The 15,607-nt window shown below is 43.4% G+C and overlaps 2 protein-coding genes across 2 annotated transcripts in view; one reads left to right on the top strand and one right to left on the bottom strand.

Moving 5' to 3' along the window:
* TRMT11 (tRNA methyltransferase 11 homolog) overlaps window positions 1–8,567 on the bottom strand; it is a 53,612-nt gene extending 45,045 nt beyond the window's left edge. The window contains exons 1-5 of the mRNA XM_018563804.1: window positions 8,399–8,567; window positions 6,040–6,105; window positions 3,356–3,429; window positions 234–315; window positions 62–154 (exon numbers count right to left, since the gene is read on the bottom strand). Coding sequence (XP_018419306.1) covers window positions 62–154; window positions 234–315; window positions 3,356–3,429; window positions 6,040–6,105; window positions 8,399–8,482 — 399 coding nt within the window. The 5' untranslated portion in view covers window positions 8,483–8,567. The remainder of the gene's footprint in view (window positions 1–61; window positions 155–233; window positions 316–3,355; window positions 3,430–6,039; window positions 6,106–8,398) is intronic.
* The window catches only part of HINT3 (histidine triad nucleotide binding protein 3), a 10,047-nt gene continuing 2,984 nt past the window's right edge, over window positions 8,545–15,607 (top strand). Inside the window, exons 1-2 of the mRNA XM_018563806.1 lie at window positions 8,545–8,724; window positions 10,773–10,887. Coding sequence (XP_018419308.1) covers window positions 8,617–8,724; window positions 10,773–10,887 — 223 coding nt within the window. The 5' untranslated portion in view covers window positions 8,545–8,616. The remainder of the gene's footprint in view (window positions 8,725–10,772; window positions 10,888–15,607) is intronic.

The raw sequence follows: 15,607 nt of genomic DNA, 5'->3' as shown, positions 1-15,607 counted from the left end.
GCCCCCCCCCCCCCCTCCTTCACTGAGCACCACATGTGAGAAATAAAGAAACATTACTCACATCAATCTTCTCAAGTTTTTCCTTCTGTGTTACGGTCTTGTTGAAGCAGTGAATGCTGATTTTGTATGTTGAGTTAGGCTGGAGATAAGGTGCCTAAAAGAAATGGTGAAACTTACTAATAGAACACAAGAGGAAATCCAGATAAATATATGTCATTATAAGGTTTTCTTACCATTCTTTCCAAAGGGTAGCCCTGGATGGATTGCTGGAGCTCTGTCAAACTTCTACCATGACCCCACAACTCAAACAGAGATCTAATGGGTGAAACAAATACTTTGTTTACTGACCATAATCACCTTGTAATGTGTTAACCCAGATCCAAGTGCATTAAAGATGAACTTTACCCATATCTTTAAAACAACAACAAACACACCTTTAGAAATGTTAAGTAATGACAATCTACACTCATATACTTCTAGATAATTACAGGCTTTGAATTTGTTATATACCCCTTTTCTCCCCCAGTCTTCTAACAGTGGCCATGTTTACTAAGGGCAGATTACTAGCTCTCCTTTTACTTTCTGGAACTCTGGCACATGTGACTAGACATGTGACTAGGGCATGTGACCATGCACATCATCTTAGGGGAGGAACATTCCTTTCCCTGAGATCACATGAGATTACAGATGAGATTTCCCAGCAATGCCCTGCTGATGTAACCTTCCCAAGATGCAACGCTTTGGCACTTACATAATTTGCGCCAGAACTGGACCAGGAAATGGATGAACTCTATTTGTAAATAAATGAAAAACAAGTTTCACTAATGAATGTAAGATGATTTTAAATCAGCATGCAGAGCTGCATGCTGCTGTTATTTTTAGTAAAAGGGGGTAGGGCTGCGACTAACAATTATTTTCATAATCGATCGGTTGGCCGATTTTTTTTTATTAATCTGATTAAAAAAAAAAAAAATTAAAAGAGAACTATAGGGCAACCTTTTGTGGCCATAGTTCTCTTCAGGGGAACAGGAGAACATATACTAATGTCTTCCGGTGATCCAAAACTCAGTATATAGCCAGTTGTTGCCCGCTATATGCTGAGAGCGCAGAGCCGCGCCGCAGCCAGGATGGATCCCGCCAATACGTCATTTTTTAACGTAGGTGCACCTGACTTGTGTTTTCATTCGTATGCATGCATTTGCTGGGCAGGGGAATTTCACATATTTTTTTTATATTTTTACATTTACTTTACCTTTATTTAAAAAAAAAAAAAAATGTTTGTTAGCTTCATTGCTATCACATGGGGTTCTCACAAGGCCCCTATGTGATAGCACATCTGAGGTGACAGGTTCTGTTTAAGGTGACATTAGGGGTCACCTTTGCACTTCAAAAGGAGCTATTTAGGCATACATGGCTTGAATAGCTTCAGCCAGGTAATGTAAACACAGCAGGCAGTGGATGTGTGCAAAAGCCAGCCTGCTATTGGCTATTGCAACTTGAAATAGTCAATAGCAGGCTGGCTATTGCACCCGCCTACTGCCTGCTGTCAATCAGCAGAGGAGGGACCTAAAAGAGAAAGTATTCCTTTAGATCCTCCTCTGCTGAGTGTTGGGGTGGCTGAGCTGACTCAACTAGTCGGAATCAACTGATCGATAATGATAATTGTTAACGACTCTCATTATCGATTTTATTGATTACGGGTTGCAGCCCTAAAAGGGGGTAAAGGTCCACATGAACAGAAAAGGACGTCCAGTAGCTTTACGTGTCTGCGCAAATAAATGTTCAGCATTTCAAAATAGCCAGCAACAGTATAATTTTTCATCATTCAAAAGCAGTCCATGAGCTCTATTTAAGTGGCTTTGTCTAGACTGAGATGATAAAATCAATAGAATTTCCCCAGTCTTAACTCCTCAAAAAAGAGATTTCCCCGCTGCCCGGTCCTTCCATAAATTCTAGTTGCCCTGCTGTCATATTGACCCTGTTGCTTTGAGTGACTGAACTGAAATACATATGCAGATAAGGACGTCTGACTATTCTTTGATCCTCCTGATCTGCATACTTGTCCCAAGTGAGCCACTCAGAAAGTGCTGAAGCCACAGTGTCATCGTAACAGCTGAGCAGCTAGCATTTTCAGAAGAGTTCAGAAATGGGGAGCCCCTGTATTTCTCCAATGACCGGTTTACACAAATCGCCTGTAAATTTCACATGACCATTTGCAAGTGGCATTTCCTTTCCAAACTATAAGCTTCAATTATTTGTAATGAATTGTGCTGCCCAGTTACAGTCTGCAGTATCACACTAACAACGGGACCACAAGCAAGATTAGTAACACAATCAGAAACACAATGTAAAATAGTACATTTTCTGACAGACGCAGCATTCAAACATTTTCACCTAGCTAGTTTGTGGCTTATTACTTTTTTTTAATGATTTCTTAAAAAGAGGGAAACAAAGAGCTTTCCCACTTTGTGTATACCAAATAGATAGGAGATCCAAGGAATGGTTTGATACCAATTTTTTTTTTTGTAAGGTCCGTGATGCGTGCATCAAAGACAAACTTCACCCCTGTGAACAAAACAAGTAAACCGTGAAATCACAGCACACTTCTCAAAAGTGCATTAAAAAAAGTACATAAATAAATGTCAGTGCACAACGATGACAGGCCTTGCGGCCGGAGTGCAAAAATATTGCCCTGAGCTAGCCATAAGGCTTGCCCTAGAGCTGTAGTGCAGAAATAGCAAGAAGTGCTGTGACTTAGTAACAGTGAATCACAGTGGGGTCCCACACCTAAGTGATTCTCTGGCACCCCTGGGACGCCACCCCAGGGGGCGCAGCACCACTGGCCTCTGCGTCACCCGAACCCTCCGGCCAGACCAGAGCAAGCACCCGTCCCCATCAGGAGGCATTAGTGCAGAGGAAGCTCCCCCCTCTCGAAAAGGAGCCACCTCAAACACCCACCTTCAGTCCAGCGAGTACTAAGTAACCATCCCCCCAACAGGACGGTTCTTTTCCAAAACCGGAAACTGATGAGAACAGATACTACACTTGATCTTAGCCAAAAGGCCGAAACATATATAAAAGCATTCTATTTCCTTTTTTAGCCTCTGCTTATTTCATAAGAGGTCAGGGTTCATTAAATATGTAGACTGCATATTACAGTGAATTAAAACAAAACATTTGCATCAGTCACTAAACTATGGTATTTTAATTTGATCTTGGCTGTGCAATCTATGTGATACATAGAATTCGGACCAGAAACAAGAATTCTGACCAGAGTTTCTAGCAACACAGCTCTTCTACTGTTGAAGAAAACACTGGGTAAAGTGGAAGTTAGCTAGTATTTACCAAGCCTTACTTTGCACAAACCGTCCGCTTCATTATTTCTCTTGCCAATCCCTCACAAGAGATATTGAGCACACAGAAAGGAGACTGTAAAACAAAAAATACAGTAATAGTGTTACATTGTAATACCCAACAAAGACTAACTTTGAACTTCTTGACCAGTTCTGCATGCTTTAACTACTAAGTTGTAGCCACATGATATGATGTTTAGGAACATAAGTATCTAATAAAGAGGACACTGAGAAATTGGTTTTATATTTCAGATATACAGCCATAACACATGTAAACCAGTTGAAGGTGGGTGGGTGTGGGTGTGTGTGGTGGGGGGGTGCTGCTTTATGAAATGTGGAGAAATATAAAAGGATAATGTGTGATGTAGAAACTGAGATACAAACTTTGACAGTTCATTCGTCTTCATATCTGAGCATGATCTGTATAAGCATTCTCCCCTATTTACAAAAAGGGGGGCTCAATGCATAATTAACCATATATACTTTGGGTACTGAATATTAGAAACTGCCCTGATGTCAAACATATTTAGCGGCTCAAAACTCTCTAAGCAACCGGTCACGGGATATACAAGCAAAACATCCTCTTACAAAAAACAAATGCGCATTGGATAAAGTGCCTTATTCCTGTTTTGCCAAAAATCACATCACCGCTTATATTAATGGATAAGTGCAGAATTGATTTTTTTATGTCATGCGTTCATCACCTAGTCATTCATATGTGCACATATTTCAAGCAAGGATTCCCAGTATGTGCATACATGTCAGGCACGGATTACATAAGTGCACATATTTCAAGTAAGGATTCCCAGTATGTGCATACATGTCAGGCACGGATTACATAAGTGCACATATTTCAAGCAAGGATTCCCAGTATGTGCATACATGTCAGGCACGGATTACATAAGTGCACATATTTCAAGCAAGGATTCCCAGTATGTGCATACATTTCAGGCACGGATTACATAAGTGCACATATTTCAAGTAAGGATTCCCAGTATGTGCATACATTTCAGGCACGGATTACATAAGTGCACATATTTCAAGTAAGAATTCCCAGTATGTGCATACATTTCAGGCACGGATTACATAAGTGCACATATTTCAAGCAAGGATTCATTCCCAGTATGTGCATACATTTCAGGCACGGATTACATAAGTGCACATATTTCAAGCAAGAATTCCCAAAAATGGAGCTTCAGGATAGCAAGTAAGATAGCATAGTTCATATGTACATCAAGGAAGAGGAGCATCCATATAAATATCCCAAAAGGTCTCCGCTTATAGAGCCATCCGGAACATAGCCGTTGCTGTAAATTAATAGTACATAGCCAATATAGGCTAATCTTCCATTACTCACATGTCCATGATCTCATAGGTGAGTGGTGCTCCTCCTGTTCGCTGAATTCAAGCAATCCCCTTAAATCCTCAGCCAAATGCATCCAGCAATGCAGGATCATACAAATCCAGACAGTCACAGCATCACATAGATGGCGCCCGAACGCTGAGGGATTACCACCACTACACCAGAGAAGCAGCCGCACATGCTTTGATGCGCTTCCTCCCGGAATGGGACTTCCTCAGAGGGGGCGTGGCCAACTTCACCTTAAGTGACCTGATTCCTTCCTTTATTAGTTCAGCCTAGCTGAGATAATACTTGCCTTTAATTCAGCAATCTTTCCTCTGACAAACATCCAACAAGTCCCTTATACAGCTTAGCCATAGGGATGAAAAAGAAGCCAGCTGGGACCTTGTCAGGGGAAAAAATCAATGGACTGGGGCTAAAGAGAAATATTATCCCAGGTTTGCTTCACTCAGAGGAGTTTATTAAAAGCCAATTTTGGGGGGAGTTATAGTTTTTATCAGGCTTTCCTTTTTGTATGCCACCCGACTGGGGAGATTTTCCCTCATTTCCTGACAGTGCGATGCCCATACAAAAAATGTGGGGTATAGTTGTTACTAGGGATGCACCAATACCAGTGCCAATACTTAACATTTTCATGAGAACTACCAGGATTGCAGCTGTGACAGGGCTCTGGCTCTCCACCACTGTCCTGAAATCATTAGTCTGTATTGTTTTAGAAAAAACTGTCACATGACAATACACAAAAATGTATCAGTACTTGTATCTGTGAGTACTTGGGCAACTATCAGCACTTGTACTTGCAAAAATGGAATCTGTGCATCTCTATTTATAAAAACAAAATCATACATGAAAACAGAGATGTACAAATCCCAGGAGCTCCGTGTGCTCCTTACAAATGACAGCTGCCTCCTAACTTTTGAATTTTTCTCTAGCCTAGTCTTGGAGCTGGAAAAATATCTGTACTTGTACTTGTACCAAGTACGGTACTTGGTATCGGTGCATCCATAGTTGCTACCAGGATACAAAGGCACGGATGACAATAAAAACATTGTTAAATATGCTAACCCTTCCCCACTATACCTAAAATATGTTGTATTTAGCTGTGTCCCCTTAGGAAAGATTTCCCATCACTTCCTGTTCTCCCTGGAAGCAAGGGGAATCTGCCTCATAGGGACAGGGAGCAATACAAACCTGTTGAGTCTTTAACCCTTACCTGCTCTACTGAAAACAAAGTTAAACTTTTGGCTGCCATGGGCTTTAAGACTTGGAAACTGGACACAAACCAGGTGTCTAGAAAGAAATAATTCCATGTAAATGACGTACCTTTCCATGGTCATCTTGAATATTGCTAAAATTACCTCCATACAGAGAGATTAAAGACTGGATTTCCTGCAAGAAAAAAAAAGAAAGGGATTCATAGATTGAAAAGGCAAAGTACATCTGTTAGAAATGAAACAAAGCATGGTAATTGTAAGTACACTCTTACATCTACTATGCAATATATTATTATTATACAGGATTTCTATAGCGCCAACAGTTTGCGCAGCGCTTTACAATATATGGAAGACATTACAATTACAATATTGCAACACATCTCATACAAGAGCATACAGGACCATGTAATACCTCTGCATTCTAGGTGCAGGCACTTCATGTGTGTTACCATTGAGCTGGAAACTGCCCCAAAGAAAGACAGCAGGATTTTATTTATTTCAATAACACAATGCACATGCAACTCACCAAATCGTAGAGATGTGAATGTCCTGAACACTATAATATACTGCTATTCATCTAGTGAATATGTGGATACGCTCATCACATACTCTGCCTGAACTCTGATGAGGTCATTAAAGAGGAACCCTACCTACCTTCACCCTACCTAGGTAAAACTAAATTCCATCTCTCTAATAATCGGCTTTGTATGGGGGAAAAAAAGGGAGGTAGACTGTTTCCAGTCGGTGTTTTCGAGGACAGCCCAGGAGTAAAGAGAAGTCTCCCTGCTTCCCTCAGGGAAATTATGTCCTCAATGGACTGATGACCTCTTGTATCTCAGCAGGCCTGTAGGACCAGTTTCATCAAGCTCCACTTCAGCCCTTTCTTCTCAAAGTGTGGGATTGCTTCCAGGCATTGTTAGATTACAAAGTAAGACTCACACCCCAAGGGCAACACAGTCTATGGTGATGGTGGTGGTGGGAGCATTCTCATTTGACAGAGGGTCTCCTACGGTCTCTCCTTACGTTCATGAAGACTTACCACGGATCCAAGCACTTGGGGAGCACATCTGGAACATTTAATAACTCAGGGCCACTGGACTTTGGAGGCAAAGCAGTCCTTTATTTGGAGAAAACTGATGGCGGTATGAAAGGCCCTATCCAACTTCCAGTAAGAAGTCAGAAGACATTACCTTCTGTGAGAGATAGAGGCTCCTCACCCAGGACAAGAAACATATTGCCAGGTCAAAGATTAAAAGGTCATCTCTCTGTCATTCACCTCAGTATAGGCAATAACTAAAGGACAAAAATAATCCCACTAACAAACATAAGAGATCCCACGCTTTCAGAATAAAAGACTAAAGTTATTATTGTTAAAATCGGGCCCACTGGACTGCTGGAATATAAGAGGTTATCAGTCCCAAGGGAGGACTTAGTTTTCCTGAGGGAGACTTCTCTGTACTCCTGTGCTGTCCTGGGAGAAGACTGGGGGGGGGACATACTTACAAGTCCATGGTGTCCAGCGCTGTCTTTCTTGTAGCTAAAGTTCCGCTTGTGCTGCCACGCCACCATCTTGAAACTCTTGTTGCCTCCTGATTTGCATGCGCACCATGAGATCTCACGCACATGTTGTGGGTCTCTGCCAGGACTGAGATTGCACAATATTCTTTGCTCACTAAAAACACTACCTCCTGTATGAGATGAACATCCGGGGAGGCTGCGGGATCCCTGCATCACCCCCTGCCTATAGGGGAAATCAGTAAGTGGTGGGCCACAGAACTATTAAAGAAGAAAAAGGCATTCACTTCTTCACACATAAACTATCTGTGATTGTGAAAGAAAGAGAGGGGAGGAATCAGATGGTCAGTTCATGGGTGAAGACTCTGTAAGGTTAAAAGGATACTCCACCTTTGTGACTATGTTTCATGTTACACCCATGAAACATGGTCGCATTCCCTAACCGCCACCTTACCTGAATTGTATTGTAGTGTCTTGTGTATGTTTGAACTTGACACCACTGTGCATGGCTCCGCCCACACAAGCAAGTAATTCATTGGCAGATCTATTCACATGGATCTATGAATGAAAAGACTACACGTCCCATCTGTGACAGAGGGGCTCACAGATATCAATAGAGCACAAGTGCGATGATGTCACCACACTCGTGTTCCATCGTTTACCATAACAGTAGGGACTGGGGGAATAGTCTGCAGGGGTCTGAGCATTGCACCCGTGATCTGCTGACTGTGGTTGCAATACTTTGCAGGCTCAAATGCATAACAATTTTCTTTCATTAATGTGTGTGCATTTATTATTGTTTGCCAAAAGGTGTATATGCCTTTAATACTGTCACACCATGCTGCCCAGGAGCCCCCATGCTGCAGCCCCTGCTGTTGGGCCTCCTACACACAACTCAGGGGTCAACAGCCCGCTCCTTTATAAAGGTGGATGGACTGAGGCCACGGTCTCACCGGCAAACGGAACTCGCAGTTCTCCTGAGCCAGCAGCAGCAGATACTTCTTCAATGCAGCACCGCTCTTACAGGACAGCGCCATCTTCCCTGGTGACGTCACGGCAGGAGTGTGCAGGAAGTGTGCGAGCCCGGGAGGTGGGCGGAGCAGGACACAAAGCGAAGCCCTGACAGGGCGGGGTCTCAGCTGTTGCCGGTGTGCGGGTACAAGGGGGCAGCATGTCAGCGGAGGGCGAGGAGCATAACCCAGCCAGCTATGACAGCCGGTGCATCTTCTGCAAGATCTCCAACAACCAGGAGGGTGATGCCGAATTATTGCACTCTGATGTGAGTAGTCATGGGCAGGAGCTGCACTCTATGACAGCACTGGGGTTCTAGCTGGAGAGCACTGATCTGACAGGAAAGTAGTAAACACAAAAGACAGCATTGACCAATCAGGTGGGTGATTACTGTAGTCACCTCAATTAATTATCCGTTCTGATTGGTTTCTGTGAGTTACTAGACCAGAACAAGCCTCATCAGTACTGCAGGGTTGCTAGCTGTCAGATGGATTGTATTTGCCTGTCAGTGATAAGGTTGTGCACAATCCAGGTGTTCTTATCTCTCTGCTTTCTTATTCACAGTACAGGTCACATACATGGAAGGGGTATTGCACCATTACCTACACGATCTGTTGATTTATAAAACTCTTTGTGCCGAATGTGATATGTAATCTTTATCAGTGGTGTCCCAGGGGTGGGGGTGCAAATTACCAAGGGGCTGCTGGTGGTGCATGGTACCTCCTGGTTTTAGGTCTGTCTGGCCAGCTCACTGGTTGCCTGGCTGGGATACCTACCAACCAGAGCGTCCCGCTATTTTTTGTTTGTTTACTCTGGCCCGTACCCTGCCTCTATTCTCGCATAGGCAGGAATGATTCATCTTGGGGCATCCCTGTCATAAATCAGAGTAAGCTACAGGAGCAGGGACACACAGAGATGGGGGGCAGAATTGGTGGTCCATCATTGGGGGCCAACTCCCCATTACATTAGAGGAGATGAAGATGGCAGCGCTGGACCTGGCATGTGGCAGTGGAGCAGAGGATTGCAGCATGACCACACTGGATTCGGTGAAGTTCCTCTTTAAAGTTAAAAAATGACAATGCTCTGTCCTTTTTGTCTCCCAGGTTAATACCTATGTTGTCACCCTGCCACAAGGTTTCTGATGGCGATTTTAGCCCAGTATGGTCCACTGTTGTCACTAGGGATGTACCAATACTACTGTAGTATCAGTGCCAATACCAAGTAATTGGGTGAGTTCTGTAACTCGCCCAAATGCTCAAATACTTACCCCCAATACCGGAACTTCAGGTCAGAGGGAAATCTTCCTGTGACCAGCAGTGCCACTAGGGAGCATGGAGCCGGATTCCCCACCAAACAGGTAGCCAGGCGGCAGGTTATGAGCTAGCTCCAGGCTTCCTGATTAGATAGGAAGCTGGCTTCACTTATTGCTAGGAAGACTGGCTTCCTGACCAATCCAATTGGTCAGGAAGCCAGGCTGCCTCGCAGTGTCGTGAGGAAAGTGAAGCCGGTGTTCTTTTGAAAGAACATCGGCTTCCCAGGTAATCAGGACTTCTGGGCCCACAGGTGCCGGTATCAGTATTTGGTATCGGCGACTACCCGGGAAAGAAATCGGTCCTCGATACTTATAAGCCAGTATCTGTGCCTCGATTTTTGTCACCATCAGGAAACCAACCCTGAGAATTGCCATGCAGCCAGCGCTGGAGTAAATATTTGTATGAGGATAATTAGTGGCTGCAGATCTGCAGCACACGAGATGCTACAAAGAATAAAATAAAAACAAAACAATGTATGGGTCACATACAGTTGTAGGGTAAAGATGGAGGGGTTAATGTGCAGGATAAGGGAGGTGGAGAGTTTATATACAGGTCACATACAGAGAAGGATGGAGATGTTGTAAACACTACACTGTTTATATCTGTGATCGCTTTGATTGGTCTTCACAGTGATCACAAAGTACAGAGTCGCTTGGATTGGCTCTCTAATCCGTGTCTGTGATCTGAGCCCTCCCCAGGCGGCACAGTTCAAAGCCATTAACAGGCGCAAGAAATGTGTAGAGTGATGGATCTACGGAATCTAAAGTCATTGGTTTTCACTAATGGTAACTTCTACTTTTCATCATATGTTCAGTCTGAATTACCCAGGTTTGTGAAATGTTTGATGTATGACTCTTATATAAAAGAATGCTCTGAGTCCTTAATGACAACTATACTTTTGATATCCCAACTGGCATAGTTATTTATGTGTCTTTTTAGATTTTTCATTGTGCAGCTTTTATTAGGTTATAGTATATATTAATGTGGGTGATTCTATTCACAGGAGGATCTCACCTGCTTTAGAGACATAAGACCTGGAGCACCACATCATTATCTAGTGGTACCCAAGAAGCATATAGGAAACTGTAAAACCTTAACCAATGAACATGTATCACTAGGTAAGACAACAGCAAGTTACATATAAATGATTAGCATCGTATCCTGTTTTGTCCCCAGCTCATCTTCTATAACAACCCAGGAAAAAGAAAAAGTCTCCACCTACCGCATGGGAAGTAAAATGGCGCATTCAATGGCCCTGGTCTTCCACGGCTTCCCTTTTTTGTGCCAATGATATGGAGCATCAGTATGTTTCTTTTTGTTGTTACCTCTACTAAATTGGTCATCAAGCTGCAGTGTCAGGTCAGATGCCGGAGGATCGTTTATTGCACAAAGTGTTCAGGAATCCAAAAGGAGTTGCTCATTTTGGCTTACCTACATCAGTGGTTCTCAACCTGTGGGTCGCGACCAAAAAGTGTGTCACAACCCACTGTTATGGGGGTCACCACATGCTTTGTGCTGCGCTAGGTGGGAGGCTCCTCAGCCACCTCCTAGACCAACAGTGTCTGTTCTCCGGCCGTGCCGCTAGATGGAGCTGCAGCACCGGCAGCCGAGGAGGATCAAAGAGAGGGGAGTAAAATGCTGGCTTGGCCACCAGAGAGCCCACACTGGCCACCAGAGAGCCCCATTGACCGAGAGAGAGCCCCATTGAGCTCACATGAGCCCACACTGGCCACCTGAGGACCCACACAGATACTAGTATTGGTGCATTCCTAAATTTTACCATTGGGGGTCACCACAACCTGGCAAATGTTACCAAGGGGTCCCAGCTCTAGAAAGGTACATAGAGATCGCTGGAGGTCTCAGATGTGCAGTTGACCAGGGGGTTGCCTTAAGAAGTGGTACCTACAGATTAGGACATAGTGGGTGCTTGAGCCTTTGGGCATGATTGTGCCATATGGGTAGGGCTGCAACTAATTAGTATTGTCATTATCGATGTTGGCTGATTACATTTTTTCGATTAATCGGATTAAAAACATTAAATACCATCCTTCATTTAAAATAAAATACACAAATGCAGTGCTGAAAACATAAAGTTTACTTCAGAATAAAACTGCATGCACAATTTTTCGCAATCGCACTGCACTGGAACACACGGCATTGCGGTACCGTGCATTCTAGTGCGGGCAATCACACTGTGGGTGGGAGGCGTGTTTGGGGTGCCATTTAAATGAATGGCACTGCAACGCACCTCCTGCAGCAGAATTTGTCAGGCTGAAACCGAAAATAACTTCCCCTTTTATAATTTATTTCCCCCACCTAGCCTTCCTTAGCCAATGCTGCATTGAATGTAGCAATATCTCTATCAAGTTGGCATTCTTTCCATCTATACATCCCTCCCCACGAAAGAGGGCTCGTAGTGGAACTCTTGCGGTCGCGTGACTGCTGAATAAAACGTATTTGTAATTGGTATACAGTTTTAAAGTGTCTTTAAGAAGTGCATATAAAGTGTGCTTGTTAATCACAGACGTCACATATACATTAAGGATGGATGCTGTTGGATGGGTTCATCTAATAGTCTTTATGAGATGCAAGGTTTCCTTTAGAAAAGTGGTGAAACCTCAGGACCCACATTTGTCCTTGGTCATTAAGTAGTGACCCAGGTCGCACTGCAATGGAACGCACAGCATTGCGGTACCACACTTTCCGGTGCAGGCGATCGAACTGTGGGTGGGAGGTGCTTTGGGGTGCCATTTAAATGACTGGCAATACAACGCACCTCCCACAGCAGAATGCACGGTAGGTACGATTACATGGTACTGCATTGTAGAGCTGCAGCTAACGATTATTTTCAAAATCGATTAGTTAGCCGATTATTAAGTTCGATTAATCGGTTAATCGGATAAACAATCAAATACATTTTTAAAAATGGCTCCAGTGATGGACTACTAGTTTGTATTGAGATTGCACTCCATCACAGGAGCAAGATTGGAGCGGTAGAAGTAAATAAAAAAGGAAAGAAAAAAAAATAGTGGTGTGCAATATAGTGAAAAGGAAAGTGTAAAATTATACAGCAATGAATGCAGAATGGCACCGACTATAGAGGACTACAAATCCCAGCAATAGTACATTATAGCTGGCGGTATTCTGCATTGCACTGTATAATGTACTGTTGCTGGGTTTTGTAGTCCTCTATAGCTGATGGTACATTGTGCTGTATATTATACATAGGAATACAAATCCCAGCAATACATTGTACACTGTATGTATAATGTACTATTGCTGGGATTTGTTGTACTCCTCTATAGCTTGTGGTATTCCACATTGCGCTGTATAATGTATTATTGCTGGGATTTGTAGTCCTCTATACAGCTCAGTGCAGAATATCACCAGCTATATAGGAGTACAACAAATCCCAGCAATAGTACATTATACATACAGTGTACAATGTATTGCTGGGATTTGTATTCCTATGTATAATATACAGCACAATGTACCATCAGCTATAGAGCAATACATTATAGAGCACCATGTGTGGGAAAGTGGAGGCTTAACTGAGCAGTCTTCCAGCAACTTGCTTCTGAGATCGGACCTATCAGCGGCTGTCATCCGCCCACACCTGCTCCTCCTTACTACATCTCCCCACGTCCCTGTGCCGATCGTGGATGTGGGCGGGCGGTGAGTGTGAGGCGGGGAGGAGGTGCGGCGTGAAGAGTGTGGATGCTGGCGGGTCTGGCAGCGGCGAGCGTGAGGTGAGGAGGAGGTGTGGCGCGCAGCGTGTGTGGAGCCGTGAACAGGGCCAACTGATCAGAAGCCGATTAATCGATTATTGAAAAAGTTGACAACTTTTTCAATAATCGATTATAATCGATTATGTCGATTAGTTGTTGCAGCCCTACTGCATTGTGTGAACAGGCCCTCAAAAACACTCGCAGACCCACACAACCACAGACATATGTATATTTTTTTTCTTTTTTGTTAAGATCCACCCAGTCTCCCTACCTTACGAAAACTGGAGTGGATCCTCAACCTGGGGTCCAGTGTGAGCTGCTGTGCTGTCATGAAGCTCCATCCATATGTGCATTGCTTGTACAACTCCCATGCATGCCGTAGATGTGCCGGGAACCAGAATGTGAAGTCATTCCAGTTCAGGCACCTCTACAAGGCATGCAAGGGAGCTGTAAGCAATGCACATTTGGATGGGGCTCCCTCGTGGCCATTACCCCAGCCCACCCCACCTTAAGGCGACACTCTGTGCCTGGCAGCATATTTTGAATGGCCGCTTGGTGCGAGAACTGACATCACTGCGCTAGGGGGTGGCTGAGGAACCTCTCACCTAGAAAAGTGGAAGGCATGTGGCGACCCACTGGACACGGGGTCGCAACCCACTTTTGGGTCACGACCCACCAGTTGACCAAAACTTGACCAAAGCTTTAGAAGCTTACTGTTTTGGCTCCATCACTGCCTGCCAGTTTCTGCAGTACATTATGAAAGGATGCTACAATTCTCTGCATGTGTCCTTTCTCTTATTGGTCGTGGTTGAAGAAAAATACAAAGATCCCAATGCTGGAGTTAAAGGGTGATTCGTCTGCTGAGATCCACCGAAAAATAAAATGATAGTTTTCATTACACTGACCCTCTATTATTACCCATGCATGTTGTGCTCAGGGTATTTACATAAATATGTACTAAAGCATGAGATGTGTCTTTGCTCTGGCACGTTTCTTACTAACATTCATGGTCACAGTGAAAGAGTGCGCTAAATATATAGTTTATCAAATTCATTAAAAGAAACCTTTCCAGAGAGAGACATGGAGGCTGCCATTGCTACTTCTGCAAATGCTACTTTCCTAGCTGTCTTTTTTTACTATCTTTCTTCAATGCTCAGGGGCTCATTTTAAAGCACTGATATAAAAAAAAAACATTCATGTGCTCTGTACCCGCCGGCTTTCAGTCTTTAAAGCCAGTGAAGGGCAACAGAACTAAAAATAAAAGTTCTGTTAACTCCTTGACCGCGTAACACGTATATGCGGTGTTAAGAAAGCGGACTTTCTTTCTAGGCACCAGTCTTTGGTCTGAAAGCACACACAATAGCATGCCCACAGCATGGAGACTGAGCTGTCACTGACTGCTCCAGGTCTCATACTAACAATCCGGAGCTAGGAAGACTAGCTTCCAATCACATGATAACCTGTGATTGACTATCACAGTGGTTATTAGCTGTAGAGACTTCCCAATCTCTTACTCCTCTGCATGGAAAAAAGACATACATGGAGGGTAATTTATCCAAACTGGAGCAGACAAAAAACAGTTGTGCATGGCAGCCAACCAGCTTCTATCTTTCATTTTCAAAGCTTCCCTGAACAATCTGCAGATAGAGGCTGATTTGTTATTATGGACAACTGCTCCAGATTCTGTCTGCTCCAGTTTTAATAAATTTCCCCAATCGTATTGTTTTCTCCTTGCTAGAGGATAAGGATTTAAACAGCAAATTGTGGTATTGTTGTGACTGTCAGGAGTGGGAGTATTTATTTTGGAGTGTTTTTGTTGGTCGGTCATGGTAATAAATACATACAGCTAAAATTGTGTGATATATATATATATATATATGGTTTTTTTTGTTTTTACTATTCTGGGCCACTTTTTCTTTTGATTGTAGCAAAAAACAGGAGATATTCATTACCATTTACCACCAAAGGAAGGCACAATTTATTCTGATTCACCTGGATATACTAAGTGGTTACAAAGATATGTACAGTTTTCCTAACACCAAAGTTGTTTTACATGCCAAAGTTGCAAAACTGTGTTCGGCCATTGCTTTGTTTTACCTTCTGTCATGAA

This window comes from Nanorana parkeri, unplaced genomic scaffold (assembly GCF_000935625.1).
Source record: "Nanorana parkeri isolate BGI_ZX_2015 unplaced genomic scaffold, ASM93562v1 scaffold699, whole genome shotgun sequence".
Lineage (NCBI taxonomy): Eukaryota > Metazoa > Chordata > Amphibia > Anura > Dicroglossidae > Nanorana > Nanorana parkeri.
This window is presented reverse-complemented; position numbering and strand designations above follow the sequence as displayed.